Here is a 24164-nt window from a genome sequence, read left to right on the forward strand (position 1 = left end):
TCATAATCAAGCATCTAAATACCTCTGCGACAAATTCAAATTTAACACCTCAGACAGACAGACCAGATCCTCCCACTCCAACTGCCTCATCATACCCAGGTTCAAATTGCAAAAGGAAGGGGGAAAAAGCTTTGCAGTTCTGCCAGCCAAAATGTGGAATATGCCTTACCCCCGCCCAACATCAGGCTAGAACCCTCCTACCATAAATTCCATAAGGAGGCCAAAGCATGGCTCATTCTGAACTAAAAAGAACCCTCTATAATCCAGCCTCCCGCCATACACAGTTCACACTTCTAATTGCCTATAATGTTGATCAAGTTATTCTGCCTGCATGCAAAGTATTTTGTCTACATTAACTCCCTTGAGAACATCTTCCTGTAAATTGTGCAAATACCATGCCTGTAAAATGTTCAAATTGTGACCATGACTGTAAATTGTGCCTGTAACTGTAAATATGTATCTCTAGGAAATCTGCCCAGATGCCTTAGGGCTAGTTGCGCTATATAAATACAATACAATGCAATACAATACACAATACAATTACACACAATGCCATTGTATATGACTCATGTGTTAATACATGGAACACTTTATCAGAAGTACATGTGACTAGGAGCTTCTGGTTCTGCATTAATGGTTCTATGGTTTAAAGTTGCCGGAAATATGGAATTTCTTTAAATTAGGAAAGGGTCTTTTCTTCCTTTCTAAACCAATTTCAGATTTTCCCTCCCAGTTATCAATGAAGCCTCCTGTCCTATATGAAAGGGAGAATCTCTCTGTCGGGCAACTGGGTGCACTGGCACAGATGTTTTTATTATTATCATTGTTATAATCAGGGTATTTATTGAGCACAGACCTTGCTTCGGGAAGCAACGCTGAGCTTTATAAGTCATAGGAGGAAGGACATAGTGAGGGAAGTAGAGATACAAGGGGGCGGGACCTAACAACAGGGGAAGGGGGACATTTGGCAGCTAGGGATCGACAAGTAACTAGGGGAGGAAACAGGGTAGCAGATCACTGAGTCTACGGTTAGGTGGCAAATGGAGGGTGTGTGGACTTAGGTGTTAGGAAGGAGCAATTCCTTGATGAGGAGCGTCTTCAGCATGTTCCAGAACTGTAGAAGTGAGGGGCGAGTCTGATGTTGATGAGGAGGACGTTCCTGGGCATGGGGGCATAGACCGACAATACCTGTCTTCTGGTTCTTTCCTTCCTGCACCAATGAAGTTCAAGCCTGCACATGTCTTTACTTATGGTGGATCGCAGGCCTCCCGAGATGCTGAGTTTCTCTGTGAGGTAAGCTTGGGGACTTCAGGACGATGGCCTTGTAGATGATACATGCTTGCAGCGGGAGCCCCTGTAGGTCCATGAGGGTCAGGGTGATGTGGTCGAATTTGGAGAGTCATTTGATGAGCCATGCTATTACATGTAGGACACATCTCAGGGGTGCCAGGGTAATCACCAGAAGGCCTACAGAGTGGCATTGTCATCATGCAGGTTGGAGAGGACCCAGGTTTGGACAGCAGATCTGAAGTTTGTTTGTGTCTTCCTTGCTATGTGCTGCTTGAAGGAGAGCCTGTGTCAATGTCGAAACTAGCGCATTCACTGAAGTAGTCCCCTGCGCTCATACATGACAAGGGTGTAGTCATGGGCCTATGTATGCCTAGTCCTGGGAGTCATCCCTAGTTCCATTATATCTCCCCTATATCCTTTCCCTGCCAGCCTCGCTGTCCTTATAATGAAATCAGCGTATTGCAGGGTAGATATCTGGACAGTTCCACGGGCATGGTGTCAGTCTATACTCATTCTGTCTCCCATTTGAAAACTGACAGTGGGGTTACTCCTCGTCACCCTCAGTTAAGTTCCAAAAACTGTCCTGCTGGAGATGGTCAATCATACAGTCACCAGTTGCTCAAGTGAGGTGAGGGTTACTTTTTCTGGTCCAAAGTAAAGGGTTCCTGAGGGGATCTAGAAGTAGGCAGGTCTGGGCGGGGCCCCATGTCTCCTGTGATGGGAGGCACGTGCGGCCCTGACTCATCTCTCACTTGTGTCTGTCGATGAAAGTCACGGGTAGCTGGCTTGACTGAACTCTGTCCCCTTCCTTACATGCATACATAAAAAAGGTCTAGATATTTACTTTGCGTTCCTTAAACTTCTCTAATGATAAATAAAAACTCGTTTTTCTACACAACACTTTACTATAGACACAGACGCACTAACACAGCAAAGGTTGCATGTGACTCTTCCTTCACTGTGTAGCCGCGGGACTAATCTCATGGGTATGGCGATGGTAAGATGCTGTGCTCACATTACCCTGCGCCCTGATACCCCAGGGTCTGGTGCGCAATACAAATAAACAAACAAACAAACCCCACCTCCTTTTGACCCAAAGGAAATGAGGCCCCAATGTTCAATGCACATATCAATATGCACTGTGTTACCTTGTGCCTTGGATGTGTCCAACGTATCAATGCTCGCCAGGAGCCACGTCAACTCTAGCCCCCTAATCATAGCAGAATACGAACACAACACCATTGGCGGGTACTTATTTGCATCCCCTTTCGGAAGCCTCTGGCTCATGCTTCCATCAACAGTCCATCACACCGATGACTTGGTTTGGTTCCGCAATCAACCAAAAAGTGTTCTGCTGTAAAGTAATGCTTCCACATCAGTCAGACATCTGGTAGGTATTAATGCCATTACGAGTTTGGTGGCATCTCAGCAGTAAATCCGGAGATACCACCAAACTGTAAAACCGTTACAGTGGTATTACTGTCGGATTACAAGTGGCAGTGGCGGTGCTAGTTCCCAATTAATTGGAGCCCATGGGGGATTTCTGCAGAATTACTGTGGCAGTAATTCCACCAGCGGTAATTCCGACGAAATTTGGAAGAAAGGTGGACGATTTACTGCCAGCTCATAGCTGGAGGAAAATCCTCCAGCTTTCTGGCAAACTCATAGTTCGGTGGTGCGGTAATGCAGCGGTAACGGTATAATCGCTGCATTTTACCCACACCGCCCAACTCATAATGAGGCCCATAATAATTTAGTTTAACTCTAAGCAATTGAGAAAACATTGGACCTCATTACACGGTAGGCGGTAAGGGATTACCGGTACCGGTAAGGGCACCGGTGACCGACCTACTACGAGGTCCTTTAGGGGGTCCCTCCCCTAACGCCTGGTTTTACCAGGCATTATGGAAGGGACCCGCTAAGGGACTTCAGAGCTAATAACGGTACCGCAAATTGCGGTACCGTTATTAGCTCCTTACCCATTCCCATTGAGCCCCATTTGGGCTCAAATGGGAATGGGGAATGGTTCCCGGAATGGGGATTTACCGGGTCCTCCAAGGTCGGAATGAGCCGGTAAGTCCCTATTCCGGGAACACGGACCCGGAATGCGGTAAGGGGGTAGCCATGGCGCTAATAGCGCCACGGCTACCGCCTACCATGTAATGAGGCCCATTGTGTGGGAAACACTCAATTTCTCTGGTGATTTGACTGAAATAGCACTTTCTTACAATGTTTATCCTTGATTAGGAGTTTGAGCTAAAACATGAGGGATAGGTGAGGGATAAGTGGTATAGGTAAGGGGTAAGATGCACATGATTAGAGGGCAGGGGCTAGGGAACTAGGGGTGTGGGGGATAGGGGCAAATGGTTAGGGGTGTGTGTGCGACGGGTAAAGTGTAAGATAACTCACTGGGTTGAGCATTCGCTGCTGCAATCTCTCTGTGATCTGCAGTTTGCAGGTCCACGTCCCGGAAAGGCCAATTCACCCTTTTGTCCTTCCGGTTTTGATAACTGAGTGCCAACTTCGGTTGGGTGATATTTTTTGTAAATATGTTCAATGTTAAGTGCTTTGGTGAAAGCGCTATATAAATAACACATCATTATGTTAGGGGTGAGAGAATTGATGTACACAGGTAAGAGTAAAGGTTGAGGGGCAAATGATAAATGATTAGGGGATAGTGGCTAGGTCTTAGAGGAAGAAGTGAGGCATTTGTGTATAGTGGTACTGGGCCACACGAGATATGATCATGGGTGTTCAAATATTTTAATAAAAAATCTCTTGAAGAAATCAACTCATTGATGCTATTGGTCTTCGTGGATAATGACTCAGGCAAAAGAACTAAAGACGGATTAAGCTCTGAGTGTAAAAAGCCACAATGTGGTAACATAGATTCCATTGGTTATCTGTGAGGTTGCGATCTAATGCAAATATCTAAGTAATGTCTCAACATAAAGTTGTACTTAGACGCAATTGCAAATGCATGGATCCACGAGACCCAGAGAAACCAGGTTACTCTTGCTACTTGGACTCCTAGGTATTTCCCGCTCTCATTGTACACGGTATGCAATGCCTGTTTGCAACGTGTGTTGTGTTCGAAAAAGGATAGGGCTATATAAATGACCGAAGGGGAGCCGCCACAATGGATGACTTCAGAACTTCTAGGCAAACTCCCTAACGTATGCCTTTAAAAGAGTACACTGCACAGAGCTGCCCTCCCCGGTGATTTTGCAAACTCTAAAGAATCAGTAGTAGAACCTTGGCTATGCACGCTATCCGTATTAAAGATAATCATCACGTTTATGTTATGCTATGTTATGTATCTTTCAACTTTGTCGTTTCTTTGTTATAAAGAGTGTTGCAGCAAGGGTGGGCCAAGAGGGTGCTGGGACTTCAGCCGAAAGGCTCAATAGATCCATCCCTAACATCTGAGAACCAAAAGACCCTTTTACCCAATTGGTGCATTTTACTCCAAGCGTGGCTGTAATTTTTAGCTACTACGAGTCTGATCTAGGACTCGACCGGGATTTCTGACTCCTTTTCTACACATGTAGTTTTCTTCACAGCACATAAAGTTATCGCCTTGAACACCCTCAAAGTTCACTCTTTGATTCTTAAATTTAACAGTTTTGATACAAAAAATGACTCATTCTTAGGAAACGTATTAACCTTTTCAACACGTATCCTTCACATTTTTTAAGAGCATTGCTTCTGAAAGAAAGCACGTTCAAAATACCATTATATGTCAAGAATGATGGCTCTTAATATTGCTGAAAGACACGGCATTGGAGAAATTTACACGTCAAGCGACTGACTGACCTCAAAACGACAGATATAGGCATAGAACCCTATTTGCTCATCTTCTTTACCCAGTTAATTCTGGTTCCAGCAGTTTCACATTTCAAGAAATTCGGGGCGGAACTAAATACTATTTTGTGTTGTAAAATCACAACCAGTCCTCCATGTTGTGAAGCGCGTGTACATCTGGCCTCCATATGTGCACGCTGAGCGCTCACAGAAATGTCGAATCGTAGAATTCCAAGGGCGGCAGCAGCAGCGAAGGCAAGCAGGCGGCAGCCAGGAAGCGGAAGGAGCACAGCTCGCTCATGGACAATGGCGTACTTTAGAAACATAACACGGTTGCAGCAGGGAATTATAAAGCAGTAACACAAGACCAACTACAAGAAGGAGGGACAAAGGTGTGCGCACCCTATGCAGAAATGAATCTAGACGCCTTTTCAGAGGGGTGAGGAATGAGTCCAACATTTTCATGAATGGATTTTTACCCGTCTGATTAGGGGGTTACGGGGGGAGTCCCTCTGACGCGAGAGAAGAGAGACTTCTGCCAGTTCAGCTAAGAGCCAGGTGGAGGGGCCTCAACCTAAAACGAGGTGGAAGTGGTTAGGGAAACGTTATTGGGATTGGGTGGGGAGGAGTGGGGGGTTTTCAGGTGGACCCTCCCCCAAATATCTGACCCGTTTTAAGAGGATTTGCCCTACATCCCGACTAACTCGACCTTATGTACTCGTGATTTTCATATTGTTATTTGCACAAGCACCCCACCCCCACCCTTTCTGTTTTCTGTTACCATGTTTAATCTCTGTGACTTCTGATAATAATTAGCTGGGCTGATGATAGGATGGGGGGGGGGGCTGTCCCCGGCTCAACCTTCTCGAATGGACCATGCAAAGGCAGCCAATTCTTATTGGGGAGGAAAGGATTTCTAGTGAGGGGAAGGGAGCAGCAGAGGGTTTTTGTCTCTGAGGTCCATGTTGGCTAGACCTCATATTTTAGGTTCAGTTGTCCATTCCTCCCCTTGTAGCTCTGGGTTCTAGATCCATGCCTGTGATAGAAAGTGCACACACAATAATGCATTCAAAGCCAGATAAACACAACCTTGCACTTAGTCCTTGACAGTGAACACATGGCTATTGGCAAGTAAGGTTTTTTTTCCTCTGGAAAATAAAACATTTGTTTACGCTTAACTAAAATCCACATTTTCACTCTCCATCTATAGTAACGAGACATGACATTTGACTATTCTTGGCAAGGCTGGGACTGCCATGTGGGCAGGGGTGGACTGGAAACCAAAAGAGGCCCTGGAAATAGCTTTCAAAGTGGCCCCATTTCAGCAAGCTCGTCCCTTTCCCTACGGGAAAATGTGGAAATAAACTGGGTTACCACACAAACGAGGCTGAGGGTACAGAAGCCTACCGGGAAATCTCCAGAGCTCCCTATTGGCCAGTCCACCCCTGCATCCGGGACAATAGACTGATCAATCTGGCTGTAATTGGCCACTTTTGTGAGAAAAGCTCGGCCATTTTGAAGAGCATGGCAGTGGACGTTTTGACCAGTTTCATTGACCTCAGGCAAATTAAATTACCGTGTTCAATACACATTTCTCCCCAAACGTGCCCCAAGGGAGCACTCAAACCGCTTTTGGCAATAAGTAATAAAAAAGCAATTTATTATTTTTCATATTTTTTGTCATAGCCCGACGCAGTTCTTGACACATGATTGGCTGATGAATAAAGGTAATCGGTCAGAAGGCACGACACGACGGAGCATTATATAAATGAATTTATCTCATAGTGTGATTATTTTCATGGAAAAATAGCAAACCCAGCTTAAAAATAAAAATATAAACACATATAAAAACCAAATAGACGGAAATGGAAAACCTCTAATGCAATAAATTAGATAAACAATGGGAGTCCTGTTCCACTCATATTTACCATACATATCTGGACATCGTACAATGCACCCACGAGACACTGACTTTTGTGAGTGATTTTTTTTCTTGGTTTGTAGCCGCAATCCTCCTCTGACTCCCCCTTAAAATTATGTGAGAACAATTTGAAAGTAGTTTTTTTGTATACCGTTGGATTTCACATTCTCCAAATTTCAAAACGAATGGTTGGTTTTGAATTCACGTTTCTTCTGATCGACTAAGTCTTCCCAAAAATTTAAATTAAGACCAATTCCGAGAGCGAGAGAGGCAGCAAATGGCATATATAATGTATAATAATTGGGTTTATCGAAATATCAGGCTCCAAGTGGCTTGCTGTGTAGTTAACTATAAAAGGATTATCATTAATTTCTTTGTGATGCATTTAGGTGTTTAAACGTTTTGGTGGTCTTTTATCAGGAAATTTGCATTTGGGTGACTTGCCAAAAAAGAAGCGTGGTCCGTGCCCCTTAGAACTTATATTCACATCCTAATTTCTATAGTAAAGCATTGAAGCCCCAGGAGTGAAATGGTTAATGCATCCACGTACCTAACTACGCACCACTTGCACAATTTGAAGGATGAAACCTTTCAGGGCAGTGCAAGCTCTCGTGCTACCACAGAGTGTTTTTATAAATATGGAAAACCCTGCAGAGTAGAGCATAACAGAAAAAACTGTCGACCATAGATAGGTCGACCAAAGCGTGTGGACCAAACTGACCACCCCTCTTGCTTTGTTTCCTTAGCGACCCATAGTCTCACAGCCGTGGGAGTGAATATAGATTCACTTGGGTGCGCTCACATGGGCTAGGCATCTTGTGGCATGGTAACTGATGGCAGAGACGCATCTTTGGGGCCATGAGTGGTTGTAAATCTGACCTCTATGTTTTCCTTGTTCCTCCTATGCTGGTATTTATATGCTTTGGAGAGAATTGATCATTTACACTTACTGTTAGTTTTTCGATCCACTTATAATGATTACATGCGGATCAAAGCTCGTGTGGTGCCACTTCCTGTGACGTCATTGGGTTATACAAATCACAACACTCGCTGTTATGTCATGGGTGGGCAAAGGGCATGGCTTTTCAATTAAATCTACTCCTACGTTTCTGGTGAAAAGACACCAATGAAATAGGGTCACAAGTTGCAACGGTGGAATAGACTCAGGGCGAACTTTTGAAGTCATAGATTCATGTATTTTTGAAGTATGTTAGAGCCACAATTTCCAGAGGTTGAGACCCACAAGTAAAATGTAAGTTTATATCACACTGCGGGCCACTTTTCCTTCTAGCCCACTTGCCTTTTTAAATATGCGACTAGAAATAAAGACTATTTCATCACACTCAAGATAGTCACTCTTCCAGATCCATTTTTACCAGACCTAGACTAGCCATCATGTAGAATTTTAGAGGGCGGTGCAACCATACATATAGTGATGAAAATGAATATGACTTCTGTGGTAGGAGTGTGTCTGCAGTTGAATACATTCAAAGACTACCTACAGTAGGATAATGAGTGTCCTAACTGCAAACCAAAACGGCAAAAATGTACCAATGAATTTTCACATTCCGTCCTTCACTTCGAGTGATGAGGTACCTCCTTCAAGTGTTCTAATGCTGAGAGGGAGGCCATGCGCACACTTTAACGGACCTAGATTGCGGCTATTTTTCTTAATGCTTTATGGAATCCAGAGCTATCAAAGGTTCTGCAACACGCACCTCCCACCTTCCATGTAAAATACAATGTGCAAGGCTGTAGGGATGTCCTCAAACAAGGAACGTGGCATCCAGGAGCAGGCAGAATATCAGATTTTGGCCGGAGTGGTGGGCAAGGAGAAGAATCACTGGCGGCCATTACGCAGTATGCTGACCACTACTATGTAACTTGGGAAATTAGTCTTTGTTGCACTGCCAATGTGATCACCACTGAACAAGCCTGAAAGTGTTCTGAGCGTGAACGCTATTTCTGTCGAGGCCTAAAACACCCACCAGAGCTCTGATACTTTAGCAAGTCACCAAGCAGCAATACAAACAATATATTGAACTTTTACATAGCGCTCCATGCCAGATTCCTCTCGGTTCACAGCACTACAATAAAGGGTGCTACATTCATTCAATTTAATGGTACTTAAGTGATGATGCTTGGAAAAATGAAGGGTGGCTGTGTCCCTGCCACATTTCACACTGGTGGCTGCAGGTTGGGCACTGATGACTGACTGGAGCAAGCGCTTACCTTGTTGAGCTATCTTGGAGCCTTAATATGACTGACTGTCCCTAGTGCTGATCCCTGATATAGCCTTAGGTAAAGTGTCCTACACACATGGCTATCAAGGGTTGAGTGAGAGCGGGGTTAGGAATCCGAAGGTTGCACCGCACTAGGTATTTGGTTGGATAGAGGCAGGGAGGACATTTTATATCAAATTAGAGAGATTTCTTTCTTTTCTCCATTCTGTCACTATCATAATCCTCTAGAACCTTAATTGCCATTAACCAAGCTTCACTTCATATGACTGAAGGGCAAGGGGTTGCAGCCACTGCATGCTCAATTCTGTACCAACAAATGACAGGCACTTTGTTTCTCTGCATTCCCGCTCATTGGTGGTCGCCCATGCTTGAAGAGCGTCTTTGAGATCGCCAGCATTCCCGCCCAACCCGGAGCCAGGAGAATGCACGTACCTGATCGAGAAGACACACTGTACAGTACCTTGCATACCTGCGGGACCAAAGTCTTGCCTGGTGAGGAACACGGCGTGATCGTGGTATTCGGAGTGGTCGGGGTCTGAACGCTGCTGCGAGTGGGCCCAGCGGCATACCTGCTCCAAGCTCCGCGATGGGTTCCCACGCTCGATCAAGCCAACTGACTGGAAAAAAATAAATAACTGAGGATGAAGAATGGAGATAAGCCAATTCCTCATCATTTGGTCACACTCATTATGCAGCACCACAAGTCCACTTATTAACAGAAATAATAATACGTGTTTTGCTCTTCCTGCCGGATTCCCTAAACTTCTAAGCATTTTAATAATTTCTGCTATCAGCCATACAGATAAGGGGTGTATCGGCCACTTGAAAAAATAGGCAAATACCTCCAAAAAAAAAAAAATATGGAGGAACAATACTCATACTCCCAAAAAAAATAGGAAACAGACACAGGCCTGCCTCTGTGCTGTCACCCACACCGCTCCATGGATCTGTTTGGACCAGTAGTGCACATAGTACCACAGGAAGAAACTACTATTAGTACTGTCTGTTTGGAAGAAGTACACATGTATCTTTTAATGTGTATGAATAACTAGGTGCAAAGAAATAATTATTGCAAAAACATTTCCATGTTTATGTTAAAACTTTTTTACTCGCCTATAAAATACTCCCATTGGGAATTGGACTTACATTTTTACACCCTAAAATCATTTTACTCCCAATTTTAAAAAAATAGGCAGTAAATACTCACACTTCAAAATCTTATTCAATCAACGGCACTGAATTTATTGACATGGGGAGGATAAGGGCTGAGTCGGCGCATCAGGATTAGACCTTGTGGTCTCAGTTCACACACACTATTGTATTTATTTATTTCATTGGTTTTTTTAACGCGCTTAATGCCTGAGTTTGGTTTCTAAGCGCAGATCCAGGATTTGAACTTCTGTCGCTCTGCATGGTCTTGCTTCCAAGACCAGCATGTTGCCCCTGTGCTATCCTCCTTTCACTATCTGAACTGAGCACCTAACACGCTAAGCTATCTTACCTCACCCAAAAAAAACCTTTGCACATTTCATGCACTTCGGGTTCATCACCATGAATCTTTGTGACGAGAACTAGAAAAGTAAAAAGGAAGATTTGCTCAAGGTAGGCTTCCAACCCTTTTTGGAATAAGCTCTGTTCCAGTCAACAGTGCAGTCCAATGTACTCAGTTAAAGAGATGTATAAAATGTATAGGAGTGGCAATTAGATGTTGTTTTGGATCAAGTGGGCACTTTTAAATCAGATTGTAGATAGCCCTATGCCGCTCTACTATGCCTTGCAAGTCTAACGAGTCCCCATAACTGCTCAGCCGGAGCATCTCGTTCATTGAAAGGGACTCCACAGTCACTTAGATAAACACATATCACTGCATGTATACATGCGTGAGGGAAGCAACAGTGCACGGTACATAGGGGACGCACCCATGGGTCTACAGGGAGCGAGTGGGCAGCAGAGCAGCTAGTATGGGGAGCAGGGGAGGGAGGTCCAGAGGGGCAGAAGCAGGGATTGGATGGATTGATCAGCGATTGGTGAGATGTTCTTTGAAGAGTTGGGTCTTCAGGTCCTACCTGAAATGTCTGACAGGGGCATCCAGTCTAATTGTAATTGGTTATTTATAATGCACTTAATACCCAGCGGTTTCTAAGCGCAGACCCAGGGAATCAAACCTGTGTTGCTCCACGTCGTCTTGCTTCCAAAACGAGCGTGTTGCCCCTGAGCTATCCTTCCGAGACTGAAGTTGCATTACAACTTGTTCCAGTTTCCATTATTGTATCAGTCTGACATGAAACCTTTTCTCCAATTATTTTTTCAGTCCTTCCATCAGATACCCATATTCATTGCGCTCTCCCAATCAAACCGCCTTTCTTTGCTGTGCGCAGTCACCAAGCTGCCATTTGAGATACAGGACGCTCTCCCCACTGGATACACAATTTATCATGAAACCACAAAAACACTGCTCTTTCCCAGACTACCTCCCTGGGCGTTCATGATGATAGCCAAGCAGAGTGAAATTTGATTCATTTATACAATTACTTAGGCCTGAAGTACTGGAAAAGTGTGCAATACATGTTGCCTGCGTATCTGTGGCTTGGCTTTTTACCTATATTCACTTCTCAGTACAACAGTGAACAAAGTGCAAAACTGATGTATCTTCAATGGTTTCTTGACTGTTCTCATTCTAAGGCACCATTGGCAGTGTTGTTATTTTTGTTGTTCTTATGTGGCATTGGTACAGCCACAACAGACTGATTGATAATAATGGATCTTACAAGACATCATTGGGGATCTTAAGTGTGATAGGGTAGTAGTTGCTCCTTTTGCCAGTGTTCTAAATCATCTTTAGATTGATATGTCTTTGGGACCAATGTTTTGTAACAGAAATCTCTCTCTATAGACATTGCTAGAAAGCACCTAAATCCAATCCGCACCTAAAAGAATAAAGGAATGGAAAATCCCATGCACCTTGACTGTGGGCGTCACTTGGATTATTTCCATGATGCTTTTACTTCAGCCTCCCAAGCCATGAAGTTCAGAACCATGGACAGATAGTAATAGAAAAAGGGAGGTTGGATTCTATGATGGCGTTCTCAACCCGTTCCATGGGCAATACCAGGGATAATTGCGCGGCAGCCAGAATTAATGGTCCCAGCAAAGCAAGGGTGGTTAACGAGGGCACCGGGACGTTACCTCCGGTAAGGCCTGTGGAACGGGTTAAGAACTCCATTAGCACCCCAGGTTACCAAAGCGCGTTGGGTGTGGCTGAGCTGAGTGGGAGGACTTTGCTGGGAGGTGATGGGGAGAGAGGCAGGAGGAGGAGTAGTGTGATGTTGGATTTTGTGAGGCAGACGGGGAGGTGGGAGGAGTTGTGAGCTTGGATGGAGTCAAGTGGTGATAGGTGGGAGCGGTGCACATCATCCTATAGGATGGGGAAGCGCCTGCGTGGGTCCGCCCACGCATTCAATAATTAAGAAGAAGAAGAAGGTTACCAAAGCCCCTCTTCCATTACCATGGCATGCAGAAAAAGGAAGAGGCAGGGGAGCTGTGGCGGCAGGCAGCGCTGCCGTCACAATCAGGTAAGTGGGGTTGGGGAGTGGGGTTTGGGATAAAAAAAAACATAAAACCGGAACAGAGGGTCAGGGTAAGATGGCGGGCTGCGTAGTCGGCCTTCAGGTGGCTTGGAACGTGGGCTAGATCGGGAGTATCAGCCCACGTTTCCAGCCTCCTCATTGGTCGGCTCGCACCAGCAGGGTGCTAATGATTAGTTTTAGCTTATACAGGTGATCTAGAGAGTATATGTAGGTTTGTACTTTTTCTGTTATTTGTGAGGTGATACTAATACACCAGTAGCATCCCCATAGGCAAATTCTCTGTTTTCTCTAAAGACTTTTCACATTAAGGTGATTCAGAACGGTCATTTCTGTCTGCAAATGCAGGTGCTTGAAAGGCAATGGGTAAATGTCAGCTATTACGCCCCCTGTGTTATCTAAATCCTCATCATATACACGTGATTTAGGCTTTTTTTGCATGAAAAGCATCTTTCTAAAAGGTAAATGGTTCATTGCAGATATGGAGGTGCTCCAATGTAATAAAACGATTTAGCAAAGTGTGCCTTTTTCCAACTTGAATTATAAGCAATACAGCGTCCCTGCACAAAGCCATCCATTACAGAACTTGGCTTTTCTTGAGTTGCATATATTTCCACTTCTAATTTATGGATGAACTTAAACATAAATATGCACATAGAAAAAACTAATTGCTTCTCTGTTTCATCTGTAAAGTGTCTGTCATGACTTCTGGGAAAGAAAGAAGACTTGGGATTTTCCCCATGCAGTGCAGCACAAACATGCTGCCCCATAATTACGCATTTGACTGGAACTCCATTTTGTTTTGGGGTTTACTTTTTATCTCATGAACTGCATGTGGGAAGGCACCAAGAAACAGGCTCTTTTCTGCTGTGCATCCTGTCTCTGGCACAAGTTACAAATGCAGATATGACTGGACCCCTCGATCCTACCCTTCTGGGAGGACCTGAAGACCCTACTCCTCAAAGAACATCTTGCCAATCATTGATTGCCACAATTAACCCCTTTGTCCCCCTCTGGATTTCCACCCACTCAGTTGTTCCCCTACACTTTCAGCTCATCTGCCTCTCCTGCACTCTAAATGTAACCCCCTGGGTGCAACCCCATTGTATAGCGTACTGTCTGTTGCTATCTAGCTAGGTTTGTGTTTCAAAAATCCATGCATACATACAATCAATAGCTATGATTTAACATTTATTGACACCGAGGCCAGGGGGCCCATCCAATCAGGTTCCTTGGTGGATGGGCTGAAATGTTTGATCTCAGCCTGTGTTTATGGAACCCGATGGCTGCTTCCCCCACGCTCCAGTGTCATCTTCTTCTCACCCTCCCGTTCCCATCAGTTTTTTAGAAACCCCAACCCTCCTCCACTGCCCCATTTACCTGATTGTGGGCGGCAACAACGCCTACCGCCGCCACAGCTTCACTCCGTCTCCCTTTGCCGCCCACCATGGAAATGGAAGAGGGGCTCCTTATGGAACCCCACCTTCCAGATCCATGGTGGCCATCTTGTGTCGGTATTTGTATTCAATTCCGTTCCTTGTATGAAAATACATTTTTCCTAACACCCCGCATTTCCGGATCCGAAACCTGGGGTGGTAATAGCCTTAACACCTTCTCCAGTGTGCATGATCGGGTGTTATCGGCCCAGGGACCCTCTGTAAATGTCCTTGTTCCACTCGGGCCTTTAACTCGAATCGGGTGTTAACGCCGTAATATAGGTCAAATATAAAAATGTCTGTCTGTGTCCTTTGCCAAATAATGTTTTGGAATACGTAATCTCTACATATAGTCAGTGAACAATTTTGTTAAAGGGATGTTATGGTTACAAGTAAAACCGAAAAACCCCTGAAATGGTAAACAACCATAACTTGCGCCACCACCGTGCATTGCTAGGACTAAAACCCAGGATATCAAAGATGACATCACAAATGTCATTGATGGTATCACAAATTCAACATCCAATCAGCGCACGCCTTTCACATGCGGGGACATCAAGCCACCCCCTGATTGGCCTAGGGGTGTCCGTGGACTTCGAATCAGGAAGTGAGTCCGCAGAACGTACCCAGATATCACAATTGTTGGACCTACTTTTTGGCCATTTTAAAACAAACTACTGGACGGATTTACACCAAATTTGCAAAAGCATGCTTTTATGACAAGGCCGCCACACTCCACGCATAGGTTTTGTGAAAATCTATCCAGCGGGTTGGGCTGTAGGCGCATGAACATTTTGTTTTCCATTGTGTCTATGAGGATTTCAAACATTTTGGGACCCCACTCTAACTTTGCCCCCACGGACAAAACCGCACCAAACTTTGTAAAATCATTCAGAGATGGTCATATACATTTTTTGTGGTAAGGATTCGTCAGACGGCACCAAAATTATAAGCCACCCAAAAAGTGCTCTTTTTTATGAGTTGAGCAACTTAATCATAACTACAGGGCAATTACTACAGTGTTTCTGACCAGTGGCAAGATTCTTGGGGTATGCCACAACCATTACAATACAATTCAACCATATAACAAGTACGTACATTACACCTTCAAATAACAAGAGTCACCTAGAACCTCCCCAATCCGAATGATGTCCGCGGTCACTGTTCGTGTCTGCATACTTGCTGGCAGCTGCACAGCTTTTTTTCACCCATAAAAATAACTCCCTATCAACTTTTTTCCACTCCCTTACCCTTTCCAGGCCCTCTTTCCGCCACAAAATAACCCCAATTTTAATTTCAAGACGTTTTCACTGTCTGCTGAGAAAGGCGATCGACCGCTGATCCAATATGGCGACCGTTTAAACATGTCTGACGCACCTCACGTTTTTTGAATATGCAATCAGCGTGGGTATTTGGTGTCCGTAGACACCAAGCCACCATCGATTGGGTCAGAGGTGTCCGCGGATACCGAATCAGGAAGTGATTCCACAGACCGGACCTTAATTATCAACATATTTTAACCTATTTTTTGTCCATTTCTTTATAAATTACTGGACGGATTTACACAACATTTGCAAAAGCACCATTTTATGACCAGGCCGCCACTCCTAGTCAATTTTGCCCAAGAATTGTTTCCATTGTGTCTACGAGGATTTCAAAAATGTTAGCACCATCCTCTAACTTTTCCCCTCCTGGACAAAACTGCAACAAACTTCGCATAACCATTGTGAGGTGGCCATACATTTTCTTTTGCAATGTTTGGTGAGGATTCGTCGAATGGTGCCAAAGTTATAAGTCGCCCAAAAAGTGCTCTTTCTATGCTTTTAACCATAACTACATGGCCGCTACTGTAGGCCGTGTAATAAAAGTGAAGTTTGTGGATATGTGTGCATGTCTGTTCGAAATGTTCAGCATACTTCCCAACATGCTACAAACCTGACATTTGGCATGTGGGTAGGTTTAATGGTGTAGACAATGTAAAACGTATAAAATATAAAGGTTTCTAATTTTTTGAACTTTTTTTTAAAGCATTTTGTTTTTTAAGCGGTCTGCAATGCTTGCATATGTATGTGTGTCTGTCTGTTCTAAATTTTCAGCATACTTTTCATACTACAAACCTGAAATTTGGCATGTGGGTAGGTTCCATGGTGTAGACAATGTAAAAAGTATAAAATATAAATATACCTTTGTTTAATTCTTTTGGGTGGGAAAAGTGTGTATATGTGTGTGTGTCTGTTCGAAATGTTCAGCATACATACCAGCTACAAACTTTTGGCATGTGGGTAGATTCCATGGTGTAGACAATGTAAAAAGTATAATATAAATGTTTCAAATTTATTTGTTTTTTATCGTTTTTTTGTAAGCGGTCTGCAATGATTGGATATGTGTGTGTGTGTCTGTTCGAAATGTTCAGCATATTTCCCAACATGCTACAAACCTGAAATTTGGCATGTGGGTAGGTTCCATGGTGTAGACAATGTAAACAGTATAACATATAAATATACCTTTGTCTAATTATTTTTTGTTGTTGGAATTTTTGTGCAAAGCACAGGTATAAGTGCTAGTCTAAAATAAATAATTTGAAGTAATTTGAAGTAATCTAATGCAACTGAATGTGATCTGAAGTTCTACAGAATAATCCAGTTATCAGATGTGAGGTGAAATAATCTAAAATATTTGCAAAGTAATTTTAAGAAATTGAGAAAATCCAAAAGTAATGTAAACAAATCTGAATTAATCACAAGCAAAGAAAACAGTCTTTAATAATCAGAAATAATTGCATGTAATCTGATGGAAACCAAAAGTAATTCAACTACTCTGAAATATAAATTAACTCTTTAAGAAAACTGGAGTAACGCAAAGTAATTTGAAAGTAATCTGAAGTAATTTGATAGTTGTATGAAGTATTGTGAAATGCATTTGAACTAATCCAAAAGTAATGTATTGTAATCTGGAATAATCCAAAGTAACCCAAAAGTAATCTGAAGTAATCCGAGGTAATCCAAACACTAGCACCCTTTCGCAGAATATACTTCACCAAACTTTCGCATCTACTGCAGCTGCCTCATATTTAATGAGCTGTAAATAACAAAAAGCTTTGTGAAAACAAATAGTTTTCACTCAGCTACTCTTTGTTATCTAGAGTAAATTGTGCGAGAAGGTGATTCTGTTTTTTTTCCTCTGAAGAAAAAAGGGCAAGACCAGCGGCAACCGGTTCTTATTTTACTTTGCAAGGAGAAGGTGAAGACTATCATCATCATCATCATCTTCATCATCAATTTGCTTTTATTCGACTTTCATCATTTGCCAGTACATACAAAATCATCATAAAAACATTTGACAATAGTTTTAAACACAATTACAACAGGAAACACTGTTACAGTACAGCACCAACTTGAAGACAATAAGAACCCATTTTTTTCCAATAAAATAGAGGAACTGTTTGGCTAAGTCTCAAGATTTCATAAACTGGTTCATGGGGAACAGATAATAAAAACAATGACCAGTGATTAACCCCTCGGGTGTAATGAATGTGCAAAATAGCAGTTTATACTAAGTGCAATGAGGCAAACCCTATTTGTGTCCAGAAGCTGACATAGACTCTAAAGAAAAAAACTGTACAGTAGTTTTCCTGATTTTAATTGTATACAAAAACACTCTAAAGTGCAAGGTGTATATATGACCTTCATTAATTCAAATATTATGAGAGCTGATTTAATTGTATAAGTCAGGGGGAATGCACAATTCTTCGGAACCAAATGGATTAATTCACAATTTCATCAATGATCTAGATCTTCTAAACCACGCCCGATGGATGTAATTGGCTACACAATATACGATAGTCATATCATTGGAGCGCTAGTACAACAAAAGTGCTTCATTTATGCGACATAACCGGTGTACCTTACAGATCATTTTCAGATACCTATTGCAAGCCACTCGGTAACCTTGGTAGAAGAACAGGAAATTGTTCAGTGTTTCTCTGGCTGATCCACATACTGGACATAAATCACTTCCAGCTGAGAGCCACTTGCTTGAGTGATACCCCAAATTCAGGAGGCTTAATCTAAATTTCATATATAGACTATGTGCCAAGGTCGTATTCACCATGTCCATGTATTTTTCCATTCCTAGTAGATACTTGCTGGTCAGATATGATTCACCCATTGCCAGTCTCCTGCATACATTGACAAATTCCAATTCGGCTACCGGGCGAGAAGCCTCTACTGTAGAAGTTGTACAGTGCCCTTCGTAATACTCAAAGGGTTGTGACATTTTTATCCTAGATTCAGTTTGGCCAAACATTTCTTGTACCTTTCCAAAAGTTACATTTGCGTCGTGTGTAACAGTGTTACTTAAGGTCCAAGTGGCAACGCTCTCCGTGCTTATCCCCAACATGCTTCAACACCCTGCGGACTTCAACACCTGCACTCTTAGTCAACTGCGGGCTTCGGCCCTTGCGGGAGACTGAAAGATGTTATGCAGATGGTGGACGGGGCAGGGCAGTCAGCAGCCGGTTCTTTGGTAATTGCAGAACTCCTTCCTAGTTACCCTACAGGCTTCAACACCCACGCCCTTAGTCCACCACAGTGAAGGTGAAGGCTAGTAGTAGCAAGCCTCTCATTTTATTTGGATGATTTGCACAAAAAAAAGAAACCTATACGGTTGTAATGTTAGAAGATATATGATTAATCGCAGCATGTCTGCCTACAGACAATCCATAATTGTAGGCTTAATCAATGCTTGTTTCTGGAGTTCGGCTAAGAAAGGCTGTTCAGTTGCAGCTGTTCTCACAGGAGCCACCACCATTAACAGGTTCACTTTGTAATGTGATGGACTTTGTTTAGATTGGCAAATATTTCATCACACTTTTATGTCCTAAAATCTCTTTAGGAGGTCCCCCTGTGCCATTCTTGCACTGCGGCCACAAGACCCCTGGCTTTGCATCTATTGTTCTTGTCTGCCTCAGACTCAATCATGCTTAACCTCTGGGAGAGCAGATGTGCGAGTCCACAAAGATTTCTCAAAGTTGTTCTTCTGAATGAAGCATGCTTAACCCTGTGTGCAGTCACATGGAAGTCCGTGAAGAAGACTTGGTGTAGTGTAAGTAGCCTTTGCTAGCCCTTACCCACTCCTATGGTTCCAGAATGGAATACTGGGAAGTTCTTTAATTCTGAACTTTTAATCGGATTACTCTTCCGTGTGGCTACACATGGAGCAGTACTGGACCCTGTCCCAACCTAGTGATCTCTCTGTGGGTCCTGTTGAGGATAAGCCCTCCCTGGAATAACAGCACATAGGTTGAATTGGGGTTGCGGTTTGCCACCGGCCGCAGAAAAAAGGTTTCAAGCTCAGTGGCTGGCTAGCTGTGCCAAAGCTTCCTCTCCTGCCCTGTGCCCCTTTCCTCGTACATCTCTCTCCATCCCTGAGAGTTTGTCACTTTCTTTTCTCCCATCTAAGGCCCTGTTCTTATCCAACCTGGGTTCAAAAGTCTTTTTTTAACCAGGGATTCTCTATATAGCTGTCCCTTTGTCCCTAATGCAGCTTCCCCAGCATTGGGTTTCTTCCTTTCTGAGCTTCAATGCCTTCCCCTGTCCATGCTGCCCCTTCACATCCTTCTGATTCTCAGGTTTTCCTGTTTGCTTCTTTACCTTTATTTGTCTTAACACCTTTTTGTCCTCAGGCTGTTCTGTCTCTGTGCCCACTTCTAAGGTGACTGGGCCTTGCGGTTCCCTTGGTACCTTCTCCTACTTTTATACTTACTACTCTGCCCTGATGGTTTGTGGCCCGACTACACCTTTACTCGCTCCCCGTTTTCTCCTTTAATTCCACTTTGCTTTTTTTTCTTTCAAATAAGCTTTATTGATGAATTGGCATAGATAAAACTTATACAGCAAATATCTTCACTTACACACTATTAGGTTCATAGATTTTGAATAGTCTCCCCCTCTTCAGAACTTCTTCTCCCCCTCAACAGTGAGGGAAAGAATGGATTAGTAAAGACCCCCCCAGCCCCTCATAAAACAACTACCCGTCGCTCCCCCCTCCTCTAACAAACTTGGCTCTCAGGGTGAGCAGAGCGGTTGGCACATTGGAGCCTACCGTAGTAGGCTTCTTTCATCACTTGGTCCGCACTCGGTCTCGAGTCTTGTCTCCCCATTCAATGGTTTTTCCATTCCATCTCTCTCGGGTCCGGGGAAGGTCCCACCAGCATCTAATACTTTTCACTTCTCCCACTTCCCTCCTCAGGTCATACATTCCCTGTGGGGTCTGCCGGGGTCCCCCAATGCCCATTGGTCCCATCTGACTGGGGCTTCTCTGGATCGTATTTCTACAGGAAGGCTGCCCATTCCACTGCCCTTGATGGGGTTCGTTCTTGCAGCTGTCTGGTGAGTTGTTCCATCCTGTACATGTCTAGGGCTTTCAAGGACCATTGTCTTTCGCTAGGAAGTTCTTCTCTTTTCCCACATCCCGCCAGGCAAGACCTAGCTGCTAATAGCAAGAAGTGGGGCATATGCAGGAGCTTCACACATTCTTCCTCCGTCACCTCCATCCCGAATAACACAAGGAGGGGGTCTAGTTGCCTATCCACCCCATCCAGGCTCCTTATCCATCCCAGAATTTCCTTCCATTATTTCTGCACTTTATCACATCCCCACCACATGTGCCAGTAAATTGACCCACATTTCCTCCAACATTGCGGCTCGACTCCTGGATACATCTTTGATAACCTTACCAGCTCCCACTGCCACCGATATAGGAGCTTGAGCCTATGAAGTTTGTATTGGCAGGCCACCGATGTACGGTGCGTGTTTATACATAACCGACTCCACTGGTCTTCCTCCAAACTACATTGCCATGTCCCTTTCCCATTTCTTTTGGTGCACCCCTCTATTTCCCCTCCCTGTGCCTCTAGCAGGGCTTGGTACAGTTTGGAGATTAGGCCTTTCGTTCCTTTTTCTGCATCCAGGACTCTTTCAGTACATGTCAGGTCCCTCTGAAATTCCTCCTTCCAACTATCTGACATCAGCACCTCCTTGAGTTGTAAGTATTTAAACACTGATATCCTGCCGCCGCCCAGAATCTCCTCCAGCTCGCTTAGCTCTATAAACACATCTTTCTTTAAGACCTGTCCCACTCTTTCCACCTGAGACTCGAACCAATCTTGGAACCTCTCGTGGTCTTGGATACGATCTCTAATCGATGGAGCCCAAATGTGGCTCTGAGGCGAGGGCCACGTCGTGACCCCAGCCATTTCCTTTTTAACCCTCCAAAGAGACCAGAGCGGGCCTAGAACCCTTTGTACCTTCACCTTTCTCTGGGCTGTTTCCCACTGCACCCAGAGCATTCCCCAAGCGTTACTGGTCTGAAGAGGTAGTTTTCGATACCCACCCATTGTTTCTGCTTGTCTACTCGTAGGTGTGGGACTATGGCTCTGAATTGGGCTGCCCGATAATATGTACGCATATCAGGCAGACCCCCCCTTTTTCTTGGGCTGCACTAATAACCTATAGGATACTCTTTGTTTCTTTCCCTGCCAGATGAACCTCACTACCCTTCTTTTAAGTTCTACGAAGTGCAGGTCTAGTAGATCTATTGGTAGAGCTTGGCATAAGTACAATACTTTGGGGAGGAAAACCATTTTCAGTGCGTTCAATCTCCCTAACCACGAAATGGTGAGTTTTGACCAAGTGTGGAACTCCCCAAAGAGCCGGTGCAGCAGGTGGGGGATTTCTTTTCATATATGTTTTCCAGCTCTCTAGCGATTCCTACCCCAAGATACTTTATGATGTCTTCTTCTACCCCTATTCCGAGCCCTCTCCATTCTACTTTTTGCTCCCCCGTCATCTCTTTCAGGGGGAGGAGGGTCGACTTACTTACATTCACCTTAAAGCCTGATAGATTCCCAAATTCTTCCAGCACATGTAGCACCTTGGGGACTGTTTCGCTTACTTCCGAGATGTAGATCAGTATGTCGTCAGCGTACATGCTTAATTTATGAGTTTCGTCCCCCACCCTAATGCCTCTTATCTGTTCATCCCTCTGTATCTCCTCCCCCAGCGGTTCCATCACCAGGGCAAAGAGGAGGGGGGACAGTGGATACCCCTGCCTGGTACCCCTACTAATGCCGAACTCTCTAGATTTTGCCGCGTTCACCACAACCCTTGTTGGTCCCGAGGAAATAGCCCTGATGGCCTACACATCCTGTCCCCCACCCTATTTTCTTCAACACCGCAAATATGAACCCCCATTGTACTCGGCAAAGACCTTTTAAGCGTCCAAACTCAAAAGCGCATATTCCCCTGGGTCTTCACCAACATGCTCCATGAGGTCTAAGGTTTTCCTAACTGCATCCAGGCCCTGTCTTCCTGCTATGAACCCCATCTGGTCTGGGTGGATAATTCGGGGTAGGTTCCCCTCAAAGATTGTCGCTAAAATCCGTGTGAATATTTTCTCCTCCACATTCAGGAGCGAGATGGGGCAGAATGATGAGCATTCAGTCGGGTCTCTATCTTCCTTGGGGATCACTGATATTAGTGCTTTGCTGAAAGTAGCTGGAACTTCCCCTATTTCAAGAATGCAGTTGTACAGTTTCACCATGTGACGGGACAAAACCCTCCCACACCTCTTGTAGAACCCAATAGTGTACCCATCCTCCCCTAGTGCCTTGAAATTCGGCAGGCGTGATATTGCCTCTTGTACTTCCTCTGGTGTTATCGGGCTCTCTAAGTGGTCTACGTCTGGGTCCGTGAGTTTAGTCATATCCACCCTATTTGGGTATTCTCTCACACCCGCCTCTTCTGGGAAGGCTTCGGATTTATAGAGCTTCTCATAATATTGGGCAAAGCCTTCCGCTATCTCCTTTGGTGCTACCTGGGAGTCCCCTGTAGGGTTTTCCAGGGTGGATACCCACCTCTCCGCTCTGTACGTCTGGAGTCTCACTGCCAGGAGTGCATCTGCCTTATCCCCCTTTTCCTAGTAATTCTGTTTGAGGTATCTTAATTTCCACATGGTCTCCCCCATCCTCAGTGCTTTCAGCTTGGCCCTTTTGGCGAGTATCTCCTCTCTCATTTCCCCTGTGTTCCCCGCTGTTGCATGCATCCTCTCCTCTCCCTCCACTTTTTCTTTATCCTCTCTTCCCTCAGGTTCCTCTCCCGTTTGCACCTCGCCCCTTCTCTAATCGGTAGCCCTCTCCAAGTAACCTTTCCTGCATCCCACACCAACCCTGTGCTCACTTACCCCGGTCTGTCCTCCCCGTCCCCTAGTGTGTCACTTCCCTCAGTTCTCCTATCCCATTTTTCCTCAGCCCAAGAGTTAAAGTCCCCTCCTATAATGTACACATCAGCGTCAAGCTCTTGTATTGCATCAAGCTGTGGATATAAAGTGTGCCTGTCACTGTTTGGGTGCATACATCGCCACCACGACCACTCTTGCTCCCTCCAGTGACCCCTGTAGTATCAGCAAACTTCCCTCCAATAAACCGGTGGTTGTGCAATCCCGCAGTTTACATTGGCCCTCATTACAACCCTGGCGTTAAGGGGTTAACAGCGACGCAAAAGGTGGCAGCGCCGTTAACCCCTTAACGCCTGATTACGAGGTCCCTTTGCGGGTTGGCGATTTTTGCAGGCGTTAAAATCCAACCCGCAAAGGGACCATTTCCATTGAGCCCTATGGGGCAAAAATGGGAATGGGGAAGGGCAATGGCGGCATGGGGAATTACCGCCCCGCCAACCTCGGAATGGGGCGGTAATTCCCCATTCCGCCATGGCGGAGTCGGTAAGTTACCGGCATGGACCACGGTGCTATTAGCACCATGGTCCAACGCCAGGGTTGTAATGAGGGCCATTGTCTGTGTAGCACTATTCCAACCCTCCCTCCCTTGGTG

At 44.5% G+C, this 24164-nt stretch overlaps 1 protein-coding gene across 2 annotated transcripts in view; it reads right to left on the reverse strand.

The window, feature by feature from the left end:
- The window catches only part of ADAMTS14 (ADAM metallopeptidase with thrombospondin type 1 motif 14), a 622677-nt gene that overhangs the window by 328852 nt on the left and 269661 nt on the right, over window positions 1–24164 (reverse strand). The window contains exon 6 of one of the 2 annotated variants that reach the window (XM_069610499.1): window positions 9728–9875. In XM_069610499.1, coding sequence (XP_069466600.1) covers window positions 9728–9875 — 148 coding nt within the window. Of the gene's footprint in view, window positions 1–9718; window positions 9876–24164 lie in introns of both variants that reach the window. The other variant, XM_069610498.1, reaches the window with a different exon arrangement.

The sequence above is a fragment of the Ambystoma mexicanum genome, chromosome 8 (assembly GCF_040938575.1).
Source record: "Ambystoma mexicanum isolate Mex_15411 chromosome 8, UKY_AmexF1_1, whole genome shotgun sequence".
NCBI classification, from domain to species: domain Eukaryota; kingdom Metazoa; phylum Chordata; class Amphibia; order Caudata; family Ambystomatidae; genus Ambystoma; species Ambystoma mexicanum.